This window comes from Marmota marmota, unplaced genomic scaffold, assembly GCF_001458135.2.
Source record: "Marmota marmota marmota unplaced genomic scaffold, marMar, whole genome shotgun sequence".
Taxonomy (NCBI): domain Eukaryota; kingdom Metazoa; phylum Chordata; class Mammalia; order Rodentia; family Sciuridae; genus Marmota; species Marmota marmota.
This window is the reverse complement of record NW_026000081.1, coordinates 1,228,286-1,251,228: the sequence shown is the minus strand read 5'-3', so window position 1 is coordinate 1,251,228 and position 22,943 is coordinate 1,228,286. Positions and strand designations below refer to the sequence as shown.

At 37.4% G+C, this 22,943-nt stretch overlaps 2 protein-coding genes across 6 annotated transcripts in view; both read right to left on the bottom strand.

The window, feature by feature from the left end:
* Positions 1-902: 902 nt before the first annotated feature.
* On the bottom strand, positions 903-11,096 carry Prkab2 (protein kinase AMP-activated non-catalytic subunit beta 2). Of its 4 annotated transcripts, XM_015505122.2 has the most exons (8): positions 10,918-11,096; positions 10,492-10,691; positions 6,599-6,765; positions 5,425-5,518; positions 5,070-5,190; positions 3,009-3,142; positions 2,279-2,347; positions 903-1,157 (listed from the first exon to the last, which is right to left on the bottom strand). In XM_015505122.2, the coding sequence occupies exons 2-8, from the start codon at positions 10,645-10,647 to the stop codon at positions 1,149-1,151; spliced, it is 750 nt and encodes a 249-aa protein (XP_015360608.1). In that variant the 5' UTR covers positions 10,648-10,691; positions 10,918-11,096; the 3' UTR covers positions 903-1,148. The 4 variants fall into 4 exon arrangements, with proteins under 4 accessions (XP_015360608.1, XP_048671030.1, XP_048671028.1 ...); XM_048815073.1 differs by lacking the exon at positions 903-1,157 and having other exon boundaries at positions 2,192-2,347; positions 10,909-11,096; XM_048815071.1 differs by lacking the exon at positions 903-1,157 and having other exon boundaries at positions 2,192-2,347.
* A 6,563-nt stretch (positions 11,097-17,659) lies between these two features.
* Positions 17,660-22,943, bottom strand: part of LOC107158593 (flavin-containing monooxygenase 5) — a 32,459-nt gene continuing 27,175 nt past the window's right edge. For both annotated transcript variants that reach the window (XM_015505062.2, XM_015505061.2), the window contains 2 exons: positions 21,102-21,174; positions 17,660-18,772 (listed from right to left, as the gene is read on the bottom strand). In XM_015505062.2, coding sequence (XP_015360548.1) covers positions 21,147-21,174 — 28 coding nt within the window. In that variant the 3' untranslated portion in view covers positions 17,660-18,772; positions 21,102-21,146. The remainder of the gene's footprint in view (positions 18,773-21,101; positions 21,175-22,943) is intronic.

Sequence of the window (22,943 nt, the reverse complement as noted above, 5' to 3'; positions counted from 1 at the left end):
ATGCTAAGTCTATTTTTAAAATTTAAATTTATTAAGCATTTAAATATCACTCACTACATGTAATACATATTTCTCATAAAATTAAAATACTGTAAGGTGTATTTCAAATTCTAATACTGAGCTTAAAACTAGCAAAGAAAAAAGAATACACTGGCATTAATTTCTAGAAGGAAATCTTAAATGCAATGAAGAAGGAAAATAATCCTTCTAAAAAAAATCATTTTCAAAGTCCTAAAGCAGGCCTAATTTCCATTTAATATCAGGGTTGTACTTGGGTTGTAGCTCAGTGGTAAAGCTCTTGACTAGCACATGTGAAGCACTGGTTTGATCCTAAGCACCATATTAAAAAAAAAAAAAAAAAAAGAGAAGCATTAAAAAAAAAACCTCAGTCTTCATTATTTAAAAAAAAAAAAATCAGGGTTGAACAGAAGAAAATAAATCCTGATATAGAAGAAACTGAGGAATCCTCTTCTTTCTCCTTGAAAAAAATATAGATAAAATCCTCCTTAGAAATACATTCAAGAGTAAGAACTACCATTTCCCAGACTATGTTACAACATGTGGATAAACCATAGGAGGAGATGGCAGGCTTGTGACTTCAATTGACAGTCAACAAGCAGTTATAGGAGACAAAATTCAATCAGAACCAAAAAACCCAAGCCAATCCAATTTAGAAACCAATATATCTTCCTACCTTCCCCCCATACTATATTATCCATAATGAATGCATCTTAGGTTAACACACTGACCAAAGTATACTAACATAGCCTAAATATGATAGAAGGCAGGTAAAAATCAACTTCAGTTAGGCATGCCTGTAATACTAGTTCCTCAGGAGGCTGAGGCAAGTTCAAAGTGAGCCTAGGCAACTTAGCAAGATCCTATCTCAAAATTAAAAAAAAAATGCTAGAGTAGAGCTCAGAGGTAGAGTGCTTCCCTCGCATGCACAGGCCCTGGATTCAAGCCCTAGTAAAATACACATGCACATAATCCCAGTAAAGATTTTATAGAAATGAGAAGCAGGTCAAAGAAAGACCTATTTGGTAAACCTGGCATGATGATACAGAGGAAATAACATGGAATTAATATAAGAAGACAGGATCTCAATCCTATCTGTTACTTACTGGCAATTTGACCTTCTCTGAGTCTTAGTTTATCTATAAAACAGGGGTTAAAAATAATACTTATCTTACAAGGTTATTATTATAAATGAAATTCAACAATATATTTTTAAATTTTCTGTATTACCATATAATCTATTCATCTTGGCTCTACCAGTGATTTCCCTAATCTAGCTACACATCTAAGAAATAAAAGCAGCTTGCTGGGAGCAGTGGCACATGGCTATAATCCCAGTGACTTGGGAGGCTGAGGCAGGAGGATTGCAAGTTCAAAGTCAGCCTCAGCAACACAATGAGGACCTAAGCAATTTTGCAAAATCCTGTCTCAAAATAAAAATAATACAAAAATGGCCAGGGATGTGGCTCAGTGGTTAAGAATCCTGGGTTCATTCTCTGGTACAAAAAAAAAGGCAGTTTAAAGGAAAATCACTGTGGCCAGATCTCAATGCACTTTTTTGAAGACTTTGGAGATGGAGCCACTGAATCTGTATGCTCACAAACTTCTCCAGGTCATTCTGATGATAACCAGCTTATTTTGACAGTCACAAAGCTATATAACTTTATTCTAATAGCCAAACCAGGCATGACAAGACAGAACACAACAGATATTTTCATCCCAGACTCTAAAGCAACAGAGAAAGAAAGGACGACTCTAGAGCTAGAGGGAACAAGGCAAGTCTGGTCACTTTCTCATTTACCTACTATACAAGAAAGAAGCAAGCATTCGGGTATATACAACAGAGACACCTAAAAGTAGTTCAATTCCACATTTAAAAAACCAGAAAGAAGTCTTACTATAACATTCAAGCATTCTTTGAACTAGAAACTAAACTTATTTTTCTGCAAATGAAATCTTACTGCCATGAACTCAAATAAATAGGTGGTATAAAGATTCTACCCACCCCCACAAAACTGGGAAACAAAAAAGATCATTTAATTAATGGACAATTCAGCTAGCCAGAATGCTGACACAGAAACTGAGATTTAAAACAAAGGATGCATTAGCTAAAAAAAAAAAAAAGAAAAAAAAAAAAGTTTTTCTTAACCACTGCTGTCACCTTCAGCTAGAAGTAGTTGAGCAAGTAACCACTGCACAGTATATGTTACCCTTATCCTCTCATATAGGAGAGATGTGAAGAAACAAGGACAACACTTACCTTAATAGACAATGCATAGAGATGGTTCAGCATAACATGGTTGGGCTCAGGAAGTAAGGCTGGGTCACACTAAGAGATACCAAAAAAAAAAAAAAAAAAAGAAAAAGAAAATCATTAGTTGCATGGATAACAAAATAGCTTACTCTTTCTCAGAGCTCTTTGGCACTGTTAAGAACACCTTATCTCCTTTCAATAATGTATCCACTCCAGTGCGTATCAATAATACATTCTTATTACAGAAAATCTGGAAAATTCTCAGTTCAGTGCAGAAACCCTAAGCATCAAGATGTGCTATTCTTAATAGAGCTGAAACAAAAATCTTGCCTACAACAACTATGGGAGATTTGCACTAAATGACAAAAATAATTTCAGTGAGAATCAATGAGAATAAATACAGAAGTCAATTATATGCAAATAAAAATTATAACTCTTTTGTATACCCCCAAGTGATAAGTATTCCTTATCTCATGATGGAAATCTCAGAAATTGGTTCTAGAATACAGTGTGGTCCTGATTTTTTCAAGAACAGAGACAACTATAAACTTTCATTTTAGTTCCTGAAGATAGAACCCAGCCTTGGTAAAAGGAGTTTATAACGATATTCCTATATATATAACTCATAATCTCAGTATACCTTTATAATAATCCCAATTTCTAGGATTACTGAATTTTGGCCCAATTAATCCTACAGTTCCCCCAAATGCTCCAGCAATATTCTCTGGATACTTACAGAAATATTAGTGTCCTTGTTAAGAATAACTTGGAGTAGGTGAGGAGGAAGGATGGGTGGGGATTTGAATCTCTCTTCAGATCGAAATACATACATTTCTTGACCATAAGGCCCCGGGGGTGAACTGGAAAGGTCTAAAAGATATTTCCACAAATATAAGGCAAAGTAGGAAAATTAGGATAATGCATGAAAAAAATACACGGCCACTAATATTAAATATAGAAGTCATGGATCATAATTTGTAACCCATTGGGTCTACAAGTGTCAAGTAGCACAAGGAAAAAGTTCCCAACACAGAAACATGATTCCATGAAGAGGAGAGGGGTCCTAGGCCTGAGCTCAGAAAAGAGCTACCCCATTTGTCATCTACACAACCTTGGAAAATCCCTTTACCACAATCGTTTTCCTCATCCATAAAAATAAAAATAATCTTTGCCCTATTTCCCAATATTTCCAAGGAAATCAAAAACATAATAAAAAATTTACAAAATTTGGGGGCTAGAGGTATATTGATCAGCGATCGAGTGCTTGCCTTACATGTATGATGCACTGGGTTCAATCCTCAGCACCACATAAAAATAAATCAATCAGGGCTGGGGATGTGGCTCAAGCGGTAGTGCGCTCGCCTGGCATGCGTGCGGCCGGGTTCGATCCTCAGTACCACATACAAACAAAGATGTTGTGTCCGCCGAAAACTAAAAAATAAATATTAAAATTCTCTCTCTCTCTTTAAAAAAAAAATCAATCAATCAATCAAAAATAAAGGTATTATGTGCATCTACAATTGAAAAAAAATACTTAAAACATTTACAAATTTTTGATTATATTCAAAAGAATTGCAAAGTATTTTTTTTTTTAAAGTCTTTTTTTTTCTTTTTAAAATATTTTTGAGTTGTCAATGGATTTTATTTATTTATTTATTTATATGTGGTGTTGAGGATCCAACCCAGGGCCTCCCACAGGCCAGGCAAGTGCTCTACCACCTAGCCACAACTTCAGCCCTATTGTGTTTTTTTTTTTTTTTTAAAAAAAAAAAGCTACTTTTCTCCAAGGACTACTAACTTGTAGGGCCTCATAAAACTATAGAATTGTGAACTGATTTATCAAAATAACAAGATTAAGCTGAGTAGTTTAATAAGACAAATGAAGCTCATCTAACCTCTGCTGGGTGATACCACCAAAAGTCAATGGAAAACTTGAAATATTATTAGAGTTTTCAAACATTAGGCTAGAGCCCACTAGTGGGCTATAAAAAATACAATAGCAGCCATGTGCTGTGGCATAAGCCTGTAATCCCAGTGATCCAAAAGGCTGAGGCAGGAGGATCTCAAGTTCAAGGCCAGACGTAACAACTCAGTGAAACCCTGTTTCAAAATAAAAGGGGTTGCCAGGCATGGTGGCACACATCTGTAATCCCAGTGGCTCAGGAAGCTGAGGCAGGAGGATCGTGAGTTCAAAGCCAGCCTCAGCAAAAAAATCAAGGTACTGAGCAACTCACTGAGACCCTGTCTCTAAATAAAATACAAAATAGGACTGGGGATGTTGCTCAGTGGTCATGTGCACCTAAGTTCAATCTCTGGAAACCCCTCCCAAAAAATAAAAAAATAAAAGGGGTTGTGGTTCAGTTGGTAGAGGGTCTCTGCGTTCAATCCTCAGTACCAAAATTAATAACTAAATAAATATTTTTAAAAAACAGAAAAAAAATACATCACATGAAATAAAGGTAAATATTAAACCACATATTATACTTCTGTATGTTTTTGTATTTGTGTACTGGATCGCAATGCAAAATAAATGTCTAACTGTAAATCCTGGTTAAAAAGTTAAAGTATACCAGACTGAGATGTTTTTTGCTATATATAAAGAAGAGGACCTAAATGTTTAAGAAATATGTGTGTATATATACATATGCACATATATACAGGATTCAGAAGATAGAATTCTGAGAAGACATGGAAATACAAAACAAAATTAAAAGACCACTTTCATGAAGGAAATTTAAAAACCACTTTTGGGTTACAAGAAATACATGGCAAGAGAGAGCAAATACTATAAAATTACCTCGACAAGATGTCTCAGAACTTTCCATAGAATCTAGTTTTAAAGCATCAAACACCTCAAAATCAGATTTCTTGACATGGATCAAATTGTTAATCGTACCAAGCTGACTGGTAACCACAGGCTGAAATGATAAGCAGAAAAAAAATTCTTGAATCCCCTTTTCAAATCCCTTTCTTCCATCCAACCTCCTCTTTGTTTCTACTAAGGGTGAAAAATGATCATAATCAGAACCTCCATCTTTTATCAAGAGAGGAATTCTCTAGTATAGGGGAACGGCTACCCATCAATTCAGACAGCAATGACAGTTAAAATGAAGCTACTAAGTCATGGGGACCTTTTTAGATCAAAGACTTACCTCTGATGGATCATGAACCCACTGTCCATCTACAAAAAACTTGTATTGGTGCTCTCCCTCGGGGAGGTCCAGGATGGCAACGAAGTCATTATGGCTATAGAAGAAAACAGAAGGCCAAACAGTCAAGTTCCTTTTAGAAGACAGAATGTTAAAAAACAAGTGGTATTTACGGTATCATACCAATGACCTCTCATATCCCTAAGCCACTGTATCCCTCATGTAAAAAAAATAACGTATAAAATCAGGTCTTTTTTTTCTATATCATCTTGGATATATATTTGCCAACCCTTCCAAAAATTCTGGTTCTTAAATCAATGTTTAGAAAAAAATAGTCAATGATCTCCCAAAATGGTTCACCTTAGTATAACTATTTTGCTCCTGTAGAACAGATCCATCACAAGTATAAAAACCATAACAATGAGGTCTGGAATATAAAAGTACTTAAAATACTTTCCGTATTTTGGTGAGCCATTACTAGAAAACCAATTAATTCACTATTGCTCTGCAAGCACCAAATAATACTACTACAGCAAACTTCACAGTGCATTTTGCTTTAGTGCAGAAGTCAGAGCAACAGATTCAGTCAGTTACAGATTTCCTCCAAGCATAGAAAAGACTTGTGTAAGGGCTGGGGTTGTAGCTCAGTGGCAGACCACTTGCCTAGCATATGTGAGGCACTGAGTTTGATCTTCAGCAGCAAATAAAAATAAAAAAATAAAATAAAGGTATTGAGTTCATCTACAACTGGGGGGGAGGGGGAAAGACTGTGTAACACCATCCTAAAAAATACACCCACCAAAACTGTTACAAATTCCCCTGAGGTAATGATATTCTAAGAGGTAAAGCATATGACTCACAATGAGGTTAAAATACAATGCCATTGGGCTGGGGTTGTAGGTCAGTGGTAAAGCGCTTGCCGTGCACGCAAGAGGCCCTAGGTTCAATCCTCAGAACCACATTAAAAATGAAGAAGAAAAAAAAGCCTATTGCTAAAAACAAAACAAAACAAAAAACAATGCCATCAATACTAAGTGGTCACAGAAAGGGGCATATTCTAAAGAGAACATCTAGTGAGTGGAGATGGGAAGTCCAGCCTGTTCACTCTTATTAAAAGGGAAATCAGGTCTCTATTCCTGGATCCCTTAGCCTCAATCAAGACACTTATCTTCTTCACCTCTTAATCAGTGGAATCTTGGTGCTCCAGTTGTTGAAGGACCCAGAAATGAAGACCTCCTTGCCTCCTTCAGACCAACGGATAACAGTAGGCCGGGCCTGCTGCGTAGGCTTTACAGAGTCGTCCAAATCTTGCTGCCATGATACAAACTCTTTGTCCCCAGGGAGCTGTAAGAAGGAGTAGGTCATCCCTAGAATAAATTGTGACCCAGGAATTCTTAAAAGATCATTCTCCTTTATTAGGGTAGAGAGGGGTGCTGGGCTTCAGCTATGGAGACATGCCTTAAAATTAGAAACTAAATCAGATTTTTAACAAACCATAGGAAAAGAACTCATCTTGAACCAAAAATAGTCAAATGGCTTATGCTCAAGTGCTGCATGAATCAAGAGTCTAACTTTTGAGTCTGCATATATTACTTACCCTGTCAGAGCCTCAAGATTGCCCTTAAAAAAAGGAAAAGAAACCCTACTCCCCTACTGCCAGTTTAACTCATACACAGGTAATTATGACATGCTTCTGAGTACCTCTTAAGAGAGAAAAAAGAAAACAAAAGATAGCTATATTTTTAAAAATTGTCAGGTATACATTTTTCACAAGCAATTATAAATAGCTCTCAATTATCAGCTGTAATGAAAGTTACAGATACCAAACTTCATAAGTAATTTATAAACTCTATTTTAGCTAATAGGATACACAATGAAGAGACATTAAAAATTTAATATCAAAGGTCTGGGGAAGCAGCTCAATGCCAGAGCATTGCTTAGCCTGTGCAAGGCCCTGGGTTCAAACCCCAGAACCACAGATTAATCAGTTAATTAATAAAAAGAAAACCAAATCATTGATTTTATAAAATGGAGAAATAGTGGGCTGAGGATGTAGCTTAGTGGTAGAGCACTTGGTCTAGCTAGTGAAAGGCAGTACTGCGGGGGAAAAAAAAAAAGTGGCTATGAAATCTTACTTGCTCACCTATGCCAGGTTTAGTCTATTTGAGGTACAGGAATGCAAATTTTGGCACCTCAAACAGCAAAAGATAAAACAGTTTCCTTTAACAAAAACAATTATGTAATCAAATAAGGTTTGCGTGATTCTGAATAACATTAACTCCTTAGTTTTTTGTTTTTCATTACCATCCTTTAGACCAGTAGTTGGCAACTACAGCCAGTAAGCCAAGTGCTTTTATAAGGTTTTTACTGAAAAACAGCTACATTCATTTGTATACCTATTATCTACAACTGTTTTCATGCCACAGTGGCAGAACTGAGCAGTTGTGAAAGACTGAGCTACAAAGACTAAAATATTTACCATGTGGTCCTTTACAGAAAATGTTTGCTAAGCCCTGCCTTAAATTGGCTTAAACTTAAATTGGTAAACAGATAAATAAGATCATACAGTGTTAAGTAAAGATATTACCAAACAAAATAATGTGCATTAAAAAAAAATGACTAGCTTATTTACTTGGGCTTTTTTTTGGGGGAGGCGGTTGGGGGAAATGGAAAAGTCTACTTTTCCATACTTCTCTCACTATTTCTCAAAATTACAATATGAGAAACTAGGCACATAATCTAAAATAAAATCTAAGATCCATGGATATAGCAGACGAGAGGCCCTGGGTTCCAGCCCCCAGACAGCAGAGTAAGTACTTAATTAACTAAAAGGAAAAAAAAAAAGCTGAAAAAAGAAAACTGAAGGAGCTTTTATATTATTACAAGGAATTAGCTTAAGAGAAAACCTAGTCTCCATATTCTCAAAACAATGCATTTTGTCTGACTGGCTGCATTAGAATTTCAGGAATTTTTGCATATGCCTAAGAATAATCTAAGATTGCAATTCAGATACAGGATCTGGAAATCTATTTTTAAAATCATCCCAGAAAAGACTTTGATTATGTTAAAATAAAGAAAAAAAATCTCATCTTTTGGGGTACATTAAAAATACAGAAATTTGTTATGACATTTGGAATTTGCTTCAAAAAAAATTGGTGGAGAGACAATAGATTAGGGTATGGTTGATATACATTCATTTGTGCTTTATCAATGTCTAAACTTGGTGAGAGGTACACAGAATTCATTATACTATTTTCCCTACTTTGTAAATGATTCAAATTTTCCATAAAGTATTTAAACAAATCTCAGGTGATTCTAATACACAAATAAGATGAGAACCATTGAATTAGTCTGCTGGGTGGTATCCAATGTAGGCCCCATGGCTACTGTTTCTATCAAGTATTTTACGACTTAGGATTTTTCGTTTAGAATCTGAAAGCCACAAACTACTAATGCTCCAAATTTTGGAGCAAAGCCCTTCCATTTATGACGTGACATTTCTGTGGTAGGAAGGAATGCTGCTGACTACCAGAAAAATTGATTAAAGTAAAACAGCAGAACCACCAGGGAATAAAAGACAAAACAACAACTAAAATTATAATTTGAAGAGGTTTTAGTAAAATATAGAGGCAAAGAAAAGGGTAGGGTAAAAAAACCTTAGATTTGGATGGGATTAAGAATTATATGAACCATTTTCTTATTTTCCAAATGGCAAGACTGAAGTGAGGGAAAGAATGATCCAGAATAGGCCCCAATTCACACAGAACAACTTGGTTTTTATTCAGGACACCAATGACTTCAGTCATAGCTTGACAAATACTTTGACAAATACAATGTACTTAAATCCTGAGTCATTGATGTAGAAAAGCTGTAAAAATACAATGAGGTCCATCACCTTGGGAAAGCTTTAAAGAAGTAAATACATATGACTGGGTAGACAGGCCAAATGAGGAGGAAAAAGTTCTGAAGTGGAAGAGAAAAGAAAGGAATGGAGAAAAAGCCCCCAAGAAATGCTCCTTTCAATCACTCTCATTTCTCCTTCTATGATCATGTTCTCAATTGGGATCCAAAAAAATTAAACCCTAGTATCCAAATTTCATGCACTACCACTATGGCAAATAAAACTAAATTCTCTCCAAAGCTTCCACACATACCCCCAATCACCTCAATCCCTCCATTTTTTCTATTTCATCCCTGAACAGCCTACCAGAAAGAATTAAAAGTATTTATGCTGACACTTCTAAGTGATTAGAAACATTAGGATGGTAATCACATTGCTGTCAGCTCCATCTGTCTTTTCTGTTAGGGTGAACACAAGTGGCCTCTTCCTGTAAGTCCTTCAACTGAAAGCAAGGTCTTCAGGTGAATGAATTGTTGCTTTTAGGCCAAGGAAATATTTTGAAGGACTATTGCAGATTGGAGCTATCTGGGAATCACTGGCTCTCCCACTGGAGAAGCTGGCCTGAAAGCACATCCTGTCACCACAACTACAAAGTATAGGACAAAAACTGAACAGTCAACTAAATGATGCCCTTTATTGATCTTCAAGACTAGGCACAAATATTCAAGTAAATGAGTGGTGACTGGTCACAACCAGGCCAAAAGGGATAAGGACCCAAAGTACAGAGTTCCTAAAAGAGCAAAAGGGATCCAAACAAACAGAAAATTCCGGGGGGGAAAAAAAATCAAGGAAAATGTAAGTTAGGGCCAGCGGTTCAAATAAATTACCCTCACAAGTTTTCCACCAGAGTCTACAACCTATAAATTCTCAGAAGAATCAAGGATGGTGCAGGCGGGGAAGGTGTCTATAGTCCCTGCCTTAAAAATGTGTCTCAAGGCTTAGTTAAAATACCAAGAAAACAAGAACTACACGTCTACCCTATTTTGAGGCGGCACCACAAGAATTTACGACCGAACACCTCTGTCCCTGGGAAATCCCTTAAAAAAAAATAAAAAATAAAAAAATCCCGTAACTCAGTTCAATGCGATGAAAAGGAGCCAAGGAAACACGGAGCCCGGAAGCCAAGCAGCAGCTGCACGGCCACTGTCGGGGGCCGCGGAGAGGAGTACCTTGGAGTCCGGCAGGCTGAAAACGCTGGGGTCGTCGGTGCTCCCGACCATGATCTTGTGCTCCTTGCCCGGGGCATGGCCGCCGCCGCCCTCCGCGCGTGCAGCCTTGGCGCCGTGGCGCTCCCCGGACACCCGGTCGCTGGTGGTGTTTCCCATGGCTGCAGCTCGAATCGGGGGCCACCTGGCGCGAAGAACTACACCTGGCGGGGAACACCCCAGCGGCCGCGTCAGGGGCACACCCGCCCCGCCTCTGCGCCTGGGGACCCGGGAAGGGAATCCCCGCCGCAGGAAACCACGCCCCGTTGTCCCCAACCTCCGGGCCTACAGGGACGCCCGCAAGCCCCCGGGCCTCCCGTCGCCCCAGCTCTGAAAACCCACCCTCGGGACTCCCCCGTAGTCCCGCGCCCACTCCCGCACCCGGATCACCTCCAGCGACGCGCTCCCTCTCCCCGGGACCACGGGCGCGATGGCCGCCCTGAGGACAAGGCCACCAATAAAGTTATTGAAATTGAAGCTGCACCTGGGGTGACGATTTGGGTTTCCTCCTAAAATGGCTACGAGGCCCGCGGCGCGGGGCCGCCCCTGCGCACTCCTGCCGCCCTCCGCTGCGGAGCCCGGGCCCGCCTCTCTAGCCACTGCCGCCGCCTCGATGGTGGGCGCGCGCAGCCTCCAGCGCCGCGCGGGGGCGCCGGGCAGGGACGGCTCCAGCGGCGACGTGGGTGCCTCGGGCTCCGCACTTCCAAGGCGAGGAAACAGCTCGGAGGACTCGCGGGGCTCGCTGCCACAGGACCGGTGCTGCTTTCTTTCGGGGCGTCTCACGCGACCTCAGGTGCGCCAAAACATTTTATGAGCCGCGTTTCTCAGAGCGGTGACCGGGAGAGGTGGGTTCCTATAGGGAATAATAAAATAGACTTCATCTCCAGGCTGAGGGAGTAGAGGTCAAGGCTAGAGGCTAAGACTGTGCCAAACCACAGGAAAGAGTAGTCAGCCTAAATTTGGGTCTGGGGAAGAATTCAAGATGCAGTGTCTAGTTGTAGATAGACCTTGTCAAATTAGTGAATGGTTAGAAGAAGAATTCTCTTATAAGCTAAGAAATAACATTTGCAGTGATTAACTCCAGAAGAAATATAATCCAAGAGAAACGTCCACAACAAAAACACCAGAAGGCACACAAAATGTATAAAAAGGTCACAGACGATTCTAGGGTTGGGAGGGGCCCAGGATTTTATGAAACGGAACTTATTGTTCTCAACAGAAACCTTTATTACTAAATATGTGTCACATATACAGACCAGCAGCATTCATGTATCACCTGGGTGCTTGTTAGAATCTATGCAAAATCCGGGGCCCCATCCCCATGTACAGAACCAGAATCTGCACTTAACAAGTGAGAAAATTGCTGCTTTAACAGCTGATAGAGAGCAGATCCAGATTTGATCCCTTTTCATATTCTGCACACATCTTGTGCTGAGTAAGCTTTCAATAAACATTTGCAGAATGAAGGGTAAAGGAATACTGTTCACTACATTTCTAAGGAGATTAGGCATAGTGATGGGGAATGCAGCCAGGGCTGGGGAACTCCAAGTCACACAGGCCAGGGTTTCTGAGTGAGCAGCCCTGTTGTAAAGTCTGTTCTTGTATTATGATTTTGAAAAGTCTACTTAAGTCAATATACTGCTACCCCATTCTTTGCTCTGTTCCTTATGAACTCATCTTCTTGCTATTGATCAAAAAGAGTTTAAGGGAATAAAGTGCAGTTTTACCACAACCCCTTGCTCACCTCTCCAAATTCTTGACTGTCTGAGCACCTCCTTTGGGTTATCCTTACTTTTCCCCCTTTCACCTTCAATTCCTTTCATCCTTCCTTGTGGGACTCAGAATAATTCTGACTGGTTCTGTTCTCTTAGGGGAAAAAAGCAGCAAGGTGATTAGCTGACTGAAGAGAAGAGACAAAGTATTTGAGATTTGAGCAGGTAGGAGGTGAGAAATAATCAAGTAGAATAGTAGGACAGATAATTGACTAGAAAAATGAAGTGTGAGTGGCAGATTGTACTGAATGTCTAGGTATGGTGGTTATGAGTATAAGACAAGCCAATCCACCATAGTATTATTGTCATCATAATTAGCTGTTACTTGGAGAAGGGCAACGAAAGAGTTGAGAGTGCATAACAGGGTGAGAGTATAATGTTGGGCCATGGATTTTAAACCGGTTGGGCTGGGAAATGAAGAGCAGATTGATGGAGGGCCTAGAGGAGTCAAAAATACCAGAGTGAATGAACTGAGTAGGTAAGAGATGATTTGGAGTGTAGAATGTTTGACATTGAAATTTCAGTGCTATTGCAGTTATTCACATTGACTGTCTTAGATATGACCATAGGTGTAGGTAGGTGAGGTGAGATTGATCATAAAACATTCAGAGTAAGGTTATAGAACTGAAAAATGAGATGGTAGAGAATATTAGAGGCCCATCTCAACATTTGTTTCCTCTTCCTTTTCAATAACCTTGGTATAATAACCTTGGTGTGATAAAAGCATAACAACCATATGGTATGGCACATTTCTTAGCTTTCCTGGTAGCAAGATATATGTGATTACATTCTTCCAGCGAGATCTAAGAGGAAATTTTATATGGAACTTACATTAAATCTTAAAGGAAAGGGTATGCCCTTACATTTCTCCTCCCTTCTGTGTAGGATGTTCATAGAATGGCTGGAATCCAGCATGAGGTAGCTGGACCATGAGGTAGCTGAGAATCATAGAGCAGAAAAACAAACTACGGAGCTGTTATATATCAAGTCTGCCTACCTCTGGACTTTTTTATGTGAGAGGGAAATAAACTTCCGTCTTGTTTAAATCATTTTTTTGGGGGGGGTTTCTTTTATATATAGCCAAACCTAATCCTAACTAATATTTTGTATAGGTGAAAGTATTACCTAGATATTAAAACTGCAGGGGTAGTTATGTATATAGAGAAAGGCACAAAGCTTGATACTAAAATATTTACAGAATGAAGGGGAGTGAATGTGTCTGAAAATAACTACAACCAGGAGAGATGGTGGCCAATACTTCAGTGGAGTAGGAGGATTTGAGAAAGTAAAGAGAAATAGCAATGAGGAACTCTAGGCAGCTTGAGGATTGAATAAGACATACACCCCACTTTCTTTTTATGTTAAGATGCTGTGTGTGTGTGTGTGTGTGGGGGGGTACTTGGGATTGAACCCAGGGCCTTGTGCATTCGAGGCAAGCACTCTACCAGCTGAGAGGATCCTGACTTTTTAAAAGAACTATTTGCATAAATAAGTTATAGACAGGCAGGTGTGTTTCAAATCACAATAGAATATTAGATATCATACTGACTCAGATCAGTGGGTCATTCCAGAATATCTTCTGAAAAAACATGTTTGCCCCACAGACATTTCAAAATGTTAAGCATCTTGATCTCCTTAATCATGTTTTCTAAAAGTGTTATTCACTATTTTTTAAAAATACCTTTATTTTATTTATTTATATCTTGTGCTGAGGATCGAGCCCAGTGCTCCACACATGCTAGGCGAGTACTCTGCCACTGAGCCACAACCCCAGCCCCCCCACTATTTACTTTTTTAAAAACTCGGTCATATTTTTATCTCCCATGTTATGTGTATTCATTTAATTAATTAATCTATGGAGGCTTCACTGTGTTCCAGGCACTACACTAGGAACTAAGAACACATAACTGCAAAGAAATCTGCCTCCCAAGAATGTACTAGTTCAAAGAGGAACCATGTGAGAGAACCATTTGTTACCACATAGTTTTGTAAGGATATTCAACAGGTATGATAAAAGCACAAAGGAGCCCAGGTTCATATTGGGGATTAGGAAGCTCTTCATGGAAGAGAAAACAGATGAACTTAATCTTGAAGATAACAGAGGTGTTATTTAGCTGAAGAATTTATTGAAATTACAACAAAATAATATACAGAAGCATAGAAAATTAGGCACTTTGGGAAATTCCAAGTTTATTACTACATTACGGTTAGCCAAAGTAACAAGGCAGGCCCAATATTAAGTAACATTCCCTTACTTATGTACATACTACCCTTAGTATGAATCTTGTTTGAGGGGACTACCGGCTTCATGTTCTCAGATACAAGAAAACTTATCTAAGTGAATTAAAGAAATTGTCTTTTGACTTTATATCACCATTTCTCAGTCAATACAATTACAGCCAATACTTAGCAAAGGAGGTAAAATTTGCTGTAGTAAATTATTATGTTTTATCAAATCAACTTAATTTGTGAGTAATCAGGTAAACACATAGTAATGTAGATGAATGGCATAAACAATGTTGTTCTTCTTCTAAGAAAATTCCTCTAGACTGTAGCTCTAGGTCAAATCCTGAATCAAATTAATACATTTATTTTTTTTAAAGTAATTTTTAAATTTTGAAATAGTTTTTGATTTAAGAAAGTTTGCAAAAATATTAGAGTTCTTGGATACACCCACCTAGTTTTCCTTACTGTTGACACATTATTATGGTACATTTGTCACAACTCATAAACCAACATTGACAAATTATTATTAACCATAATGCCTACTTTATTTATATCCACCAATTTTTACTTACTATCGTCTCTTCATTCCAGAATACCCCATTATATTTAGATGACAAGTCTCCTTAGGGTTCTCTATACTGTGTTCAAAACTGCCTTGTTTTTGATGACCTTGACAGTTTTGAAGTGGTCAGGCAGTTTTTAGAATATTCCTCAAATTGAGATTGTTAGTACTTTTCTCATGGTTAAACGGGGTATGGTTTTAGGGGGCGAATACCACAGTGGTAAAGTAACCTTCTCATCATATCATATCAAGGGTACATATTTTCAGTATGCCTTATCGCTGTTGATGTTAATCTTGATCACCTTGCTGAAGTGATATTTGTTGAATTTTTCCACTGAAGTCACCTTTCCCCCTTTCCATACTGTAATTTTTGAAAGGAAGTGAATCTATCTATGCAGCCCATTTAAGAAGTAGACAATTATGCTCCATCTCCTTGACAAGAGAGTATTTTTATATAAATTATTTGGAATTCTTGTGTATGGGAGAGTTGTCTGTTCCATCTCATTTATTAATTTATTCAATCATTTACTTATATCACTATGGACTCGTGTATTTTTATGTCTTATGTTCTAATAGTAGGTTATTTATTTTATTGCTCAAATTTGTTCATTATTTGATGGCTTCTGTGTCCCCTTGACATATGCTTATTCAATTTCTGTTGTGAGTACTTCTTTACTCTCTGGCATTACGAGAATGCATTTTTCTTTGGTAACCAGATTTAATATAATTGGAGAATTTTTGTATAAATATATATACACATATGCATGATCTTAACGTAAGAGCAAAATATATAAATAGAATATTAATACATATTTATCAATAACTAAGGCTTTTAATCTTGAGTTGTTTTGAATGCAATATCCTATTCACATCTTACATTCAGCTTGGTTTAGAAATCAAGCAATGATTTTTTGGGGGGTAACCTTACATGTTATACATACAATGAGAGAGTCAAATCAGTTTAAAAATACACACTTTAAAGAGGAAACTGGGGTGTTTTTAGTGATAATTAAGAATTAGGGGATTATTAATTCAATACATTTACATTCTAAAAGAGGCAAGTTTATATTGTGAAAGAAGAAAATTTAAAAAGCAAGAGACCTTCAATTTACCTTTTTAAAAATACCTTTATTTTATTTATTTAATTGTATGTGGTGCTGAGAATGTAACCCAGGGCCTCACACATGACAGGAAAGCACTGCACTGAGCCACAACCACAGCCTTCAATTTACTTTTGTGTGTGTGTGTGTGGTGGGTACCGGGGATTGAACTCAGGGTCACTCAACCACTGAGCCACATCCCCAGACCTCTTTTGTATTTTATTTAGAGGCAGGGTCCCACTGAGTTGCTTACTGCCTTGCTGTTGCTGGTGCTGGCTTTGAACTCGTGATCCTCCTTTCTCAGCCTCCCTAGCTGCTGGATTATAGGCAAGTACCACTGCACCCAGCTTAAATTTACTTTTGAACAAGAGTAATTTGCAGATTAAAAAATAGTAGATCTGGCGCTGTGGCTCAGTGGTAGCGCACTTGCTTGGCATGTGTGAGGCACTGGGTTCCATTCTCAGCATCGTGTGTAAATAAATAAAATAAAGGTCTATCAATAGCTAAAAAAAAAATCTTAAAAAACACTAGATATACTTTCTTTTTAAAAAATTTATATTTATTTTTTAGTTGTAGTTAGACACATTACCTTTATTTTATTTATTTATATGCGGTGCTGAGGATCAAACCCAGGGCCTCCATGTGCTAGGCTAGCACTCTACTGCTGAGCCACAACCCCAGCCTTATATCTACTTTCACAGATAACAAATACCCTATATCATAGGGATTCCAGAAGGAAAAAGACCTAAGGAATAATACCAACTTTCAGCTCTCTAGTTCTCGAAAAGTAAATGAGGTGAAATGATAGGCAGCTGTCCAAATAGTTATGTGATTAAGAAGTCTAACTCTCAAATATCTAATTTTTTAATGTATTAGTTGGATGTGCTTTTACTTGTTCAAATTTATCCTGTAGTTAAGAAATCGGCAGCAATCCAAATTTAAAAACATACTTCACAACAGCTATTTGTGAATAAACACTTGACTGGTACTTCCAATACCTTTCCCCATTGGAGTTCAGTGTGCTTGACATCTGACAATATCTCACGAAACAAGAATAGCAAAACTTCAACAGATGAGAAAATAGAATCAGCGGCAGCACTGGGATGTAAACCCAAGTTCCTGCTTTCTATTTATTTGCTCTGTTTTTCAGAACTACATTGTATGATTTAAGAAAAAGGGATATTAGAATACTCCTACATTTTAGCCAAAACCTCTTTGAATTCTTATTACTTAGATTTTACTTGAAGGAGTGGAAGAAAGAGTAAGAGGAAACGAAACATCACATTTGTAGACTTGACTACAATAGTTGGCAGGTACTTATTTCCTAAACTAAAAATCTGATTAGATCCAATCTGGGAACTAAGAGATCAAAAAAGATAGGACAGCTACTTAAAAAATATCCCAGTTTTCTCAACCAAGTAGAACCCACGGGTAGATGTTAAATTATTAAAACAACCTATGAGCCTAAAAAATTGAAACTAATTTCTTTATTAAGAAAATAAAGCCATGTTGCTTAGGGAAAGGAATAAAAATGACCAATTATCAAGTACATTAGTGAATAGTAAGTAAAACAAAATGTTTTATGTATCTATATTTCTTATAGAAAAACAACTATTTTAAGACCATTATTTCTCCTATCTCTCAGAAAATGTATATTTAATTATAATATTAAAAACAAAAATTGACCTTTTTTAATAGAAAATCAAATCTTATCAGAAGAATTACATGAAGTCAGTCATTTTTTAAAATGTGTATTAGTTGTAGATGGACACAATACCTTTATTTTTATTTATTTATTTTTATGTGGTGCTGAGGATCAAACCCAGTGCCTCACCCATGCTAGGCAAGCACTGTACCACTGAGCTACAGCCCCAGTCTGAAGTCAGTCATTTTTTATAGATGCTGATTTAGGGTCCCCACCATAATATTTGATAATCAACAAGGCCACATATCTGCTAAGGACATAATATAAAGATGACTAAAAGAGTGCCTGAGCTCACAGTCTAGAAATTATCGAATGGAAAAAGTGACAGATCACAAGAGGAAGGAGGATGAATCAACACAAATGAAAACACAGGATTTCATTATAGGGAAAAGTGGAAAGAGGATCAGTGCTTCTGAAAGAAACAAAAGTAGATTTCTAAGAAATGAAACTGAGAATTGTTCATTCTTGTTAGGTTTGGAAGCCATCTCTAGATTGAGCTTCCCAATGAAAGCCAGGTTTGTGACAATGGGACATCTAAAAATAAGCCATAATCACTGCAAAGAAAATAACAGCTAGCATAATCCTGCCCATTGTCTTCGTTAAAGCTATGGAATTACTCTTTTCAATTACTCTTGTTTTCATAGGCTTCCTGATACGATCATGTGTGGTAAAGATGGTTTTTCGAGCCCCATCCCACTTTCCAGGGCCCTGTAGACGAAACTGGGCTGGAGTACAAGGTCCCAAAAATAACTGTAATGCTAGCTTGGGATCAGTGAAGGCCAGAGACAGTAGATTAGGCCTGACTCCCACCAAATCAGCAATCTGATCCATGGTATCAATGTAGTCTCCCTGAATGGTATGGCGTTGGCTTTCCACGTACCTAAAATAGAGAAGAGAGAAGCCATGGTCTATCAAAACAGGCAATCAACTAGTCAGTCAGTCAACATACACAATGTATTGATTTGGGGCACATTATATTGATTTTTTTAATTTTTTTTTTTTTTAGTTGTTGATGGACTTTTACTTTATTCATTTATTTATATGTGGTGCTGTGAATTGAACCCAGTGCCTCACACATGCTTGGCAAGTGCTCTACTACTGAGCTACACCTTCAGCTTGTATTGATTTTATATTGGGCTACATGCTGTAGTAAACAGTGAAGAAAGATGATATTTGTCACCATTCTTAGAGATCTTATAATACATTAGAAGAGAAAAGATTGTTGTGTACGTAACAGAACATAAAAGGGTATTATGAGTCGGACTGCTAAATAGAAATGTAAAAAAAGGGTAGTTAAAAAAGGGCCATTGAAGAATTGAAAGATATAGGTGAGAACAAAGAAAAAGTATTTAAAATCAGGGAACAACAGCAAAGTGAAGGAATAAAGCAAGAATGGGCATAGAATATTTGTGGTCATTGTCTAAATTAGTAGAAAACAAGAATGGACAGCATTCCAGACACCGAAGACTCTGATGAAAAAGAAGGAACTCACTCCAATCCTCAAGCATGGGATTCTCAATTACTTTGTGAGGGCAGTGGTCATGAGATGGGTGAGGGGTGTCCACAGATCAGGGCTTCCCAGCAAAAATGTTAATTTGGAATCCTGAAAGGTCCCTGGAGAGTGACTTATCCTACAAGAGGAAGTGGTCCTCCCAATGGAGCCAAGTTGAATGATTATACCAAGTGCAGATTTGGAGAGCTAAAAAGACTTTTTAGTGGGAAAATACAGTTACAGTAAAATATATGGAAGAAGTGTGACTAGGAGACTTTCACTTTTATTTTCTATAATGAAAAGAACAACGGAACACAAAGTAAGTAAAAGTTAAATTAAGCTAATTGAGGAATCCAAAACAAAGACAGGAAAAATGATTAGAAAATAAATTTTTGGTAGAATTCTTGAGATGGATTCCGGAAGAACTGATAGATGGTCAACTAGTACCTATCAAAATGGGGCTGGAGTTTTGAAGAGATGAAACAGGAAAGAATCTGAGAGCTTTCCTTTCTGGAGATTATATTAATTCAGGTGTTTGTACACGTGCATTTATTTATCTTGTAGTAGTATGTCAAGAACTGGAGTTTTTATGAAGGTTTCACAGATTCACTAGTTCCAGCCTTGTGGGGTTGTTATGAGGATTAAATAAGCTTCAAGCACATGAAATACTGAATGTGTGTAAACTTTCAACCTTCAATAAAGTTCGAATTATATCCTTGGGGACCGCTCACAGTAAGAAGGTGGTTGGACAAGCATAAGTCAAAAGAAAGAGAGCAGGAAAGTCCAAATAAGAGAATTTAGTGCCAGAAAAGAAAGGAAAGAAAGCCCTCTAAGAAGGGAAAATGTTTAAAAGTGCCAAGCTCAGTAGTAAGAGAAAGGAACCTGGTCATGGATGACCTTCAAGGGAACAATTTTAGGAGTAAGGAGGCAAGTTGAAAATACAGGGACTTGGGGAAGCAAAGGGACAGGCCTGAGAGCACAGGATGTAGAAACTTTACTATAGACCTTTAGCAATGAAAGAGGGGAGGAAAATAGGAGAGCATTGGGTAAGGATAAGAAGATTAAATAAAAAGTTACTTTCTCTTCTTCTAAGATAGGGGAGAATCATGCTAGTATAGTCAATTGCAGAAAACCACCATTTTGGGGCCTGCAACAATCAATTTCCACATAAAAACAACCTTGGGATTTGAGCTCAAGTTCTGAAATTCAGACTGCCAAATCATTGTGTTCACCAAAGTACTAAGCAGCCAGTTGATGTTACTACTTTACCAAATCACATGGAGTTTTTATGCTCAGCCACTGTAACCTGTGTGTGCTGTCCACCTGATGATAGCCAGCAAATTAGTCACTTCAGATTTGTGAATCTACTTAAAGATTTGAAATTATCATTAATTCAACATAGTTTTCTAATACTTCAAGTAATCCTCCCCAAAATAATATACCTGATTTTTCTTCTCAATGAGCTTTTCCCTATCTAACTTTTCTTTTAGATCCTAAACATAGCCTTTATACACTTTCTTGAATTTTCTCTCCTTTCCCTCCACATTGAAACTGCTAGTACTATTTCCCCATTCTGTTGTCACAAACTATTATTCCCCTTTTCATCACAATATAATCAGAATTCTCAATAAGAGGAAACTAAATGTAGTAAAATATTGTTCTTATTAAGAAATTAGTAGAAAAAGTTACCATACATCTTCTTGGGAGAATTTCTTACCTTTTTGCCATTTCCTCTTGAGTCTTAGCTATATCTGCCATCATTTCACTTTGTGAGGGCAATTTCTTTAGCCCTAAAGAGAAAAATTTTAAATATAAATATAAATTACCTCAGTAGAAACAATGATCCTATTAACAATTACTGTGCTATGGAGAATTCAAAGAAATATAGGATAATTTTCTATACTCAGAGATTACAGTTTGCTTGATCACTTGATCCTGCCATAACCAAAATATAATAAGTTGGACATACATAATCTCAAAAAACAGAAATCTGAAATGCTCCAAAACCCAGTATTCTTTGAACACTGACAGATACCATAAGTAGAAAATTCTACACATGACCTCATGATAGGTCATGGCCAAAACACAGGCACACTAAAACTATTGTATAAAATACCTTCTGGCTATGTTGTGTAAGGTGCATATGAAAACTAAGTAAATTTCATTTTTAGACTTGGGTTCTATCTCCAAGATAGGTCATTATGTATATGTAGATATTTCAAAATCTGAAAATATATGAAGTTCAAAACCTCTGGTCCTAAGGAATATTCACCTGTATCAATATGCATAGTTTATTCTGCTTTGTCTTTGGAACATATTTACTATACTCAGCCTCCTCCTTAACATAGTCTTTGAGTTGGTAAATTAAATATGGACAAAGGAAATGACAGATGGCCTTAAAATCACATGAAAACATGAGGAACAAGGTCAAAAGGCAAGTCAAGTGTGGTGATGCATGCCTATAATTCCAGCACTTGGAAGGCTGAAATTGGAGGATAACTTGGGTCCAGGAGTTCAATCAGCCTGAGCCATGTAGTAAAACCCCATCTCAAAAAAGGGAGGGGAGTGGAGAAACACCTGTACAAATATCTTAATAACAAAAAGTATTTTATACAAGAGAGAATAAAGGAAGTAAACGTAAACTCTCAATCACATTTTATGCTAAAATATTATGGAAGATAAGCCTCACGTTGGTTGAAAGGCCTCATGAGGTCTTACTTCGACTGATCTACTTCCCATTTTACTCCCTCTAACTCTTTTATTCAATAAGAGTTTGTGGTGGGGGGGAGGGGGTAAGGCCAAAGGCAACTCATATACCCAATCTTGACAAATAAATTTAAGCACTAAAGTACAGACAGTTCCTGTACTATGATTTAACACCAAGGACATGACTAGACAAAGGCAGAATCACATTTAAGTCTGTATAAACAACTCTAGCTCAAACAATTAGCCTTTTGCCTTTTCCTTCCTTCAAATCTTGCTCCCTCCTTCAAATCTTGCTCCCTACCCTTTTATATTCCTAGTTTACATTAATGGCCACAGCACCTGGGCAGATTCTTTTCTCTCTTCTCCCCAGCATGGATTCTGTCACCAAATCCTTTCAAAGGTTCCTGTGAAGTTTCATCCAAGTTTGTCTCCTCCTATTCATTTAGATTGCCATTTCCTTGGTTTAAAGGCCTCATGCGGTCTTTAAACTGAACTACTTCCCATTTTACTCCCTCTGACATGTATTATAAATTACAAATCTGATTTGAGTTCTCCTCTCGCAGCTAGAATCCTTCAGTGGTTCTCTGTTGCCTACATTAAATACAGACTTATTGTATGGCAGCCAAGTTCTTGATATCACCTCCATAAATACTCCTAGCTTCATTTTCCTTAATTCCTATAACATTATTTCTCAACATTCTCAGTTACTTGCAATACCCAGAACTCAATTACTCTGTCATTTTACCCTAACTTTATATAAATATTGGTGATTTTCCCACTCTTATTCTTCTCAATATTTCTTTTTTCTTTTAGTATATATATATATATATATATATATATATATATATATATA

Coding starts and splice junctions, on each gene's coding strand:
- Prkab2 (XM_048815073.1), bottom strand. CDS start 10,647: ATGGGAAACACCACCAGCGACCGGGTGTCCGGGGAGCGCCACGGCGCC. Junction 6,766..10,491: donor TCAGCCTGCCGGACTCCAAG/GTACTCCTCTCC, acceptor TCCTTCTTACAG/CTCCCTGGGGACAAAGAGTT. Junction 2,348..3,008: donor ACAAGGACACTAATATTTCT/GTAAGTATCCAG, acceptor GGTATCTCTTAG/TGTGACCCAGCCTTACTTCC.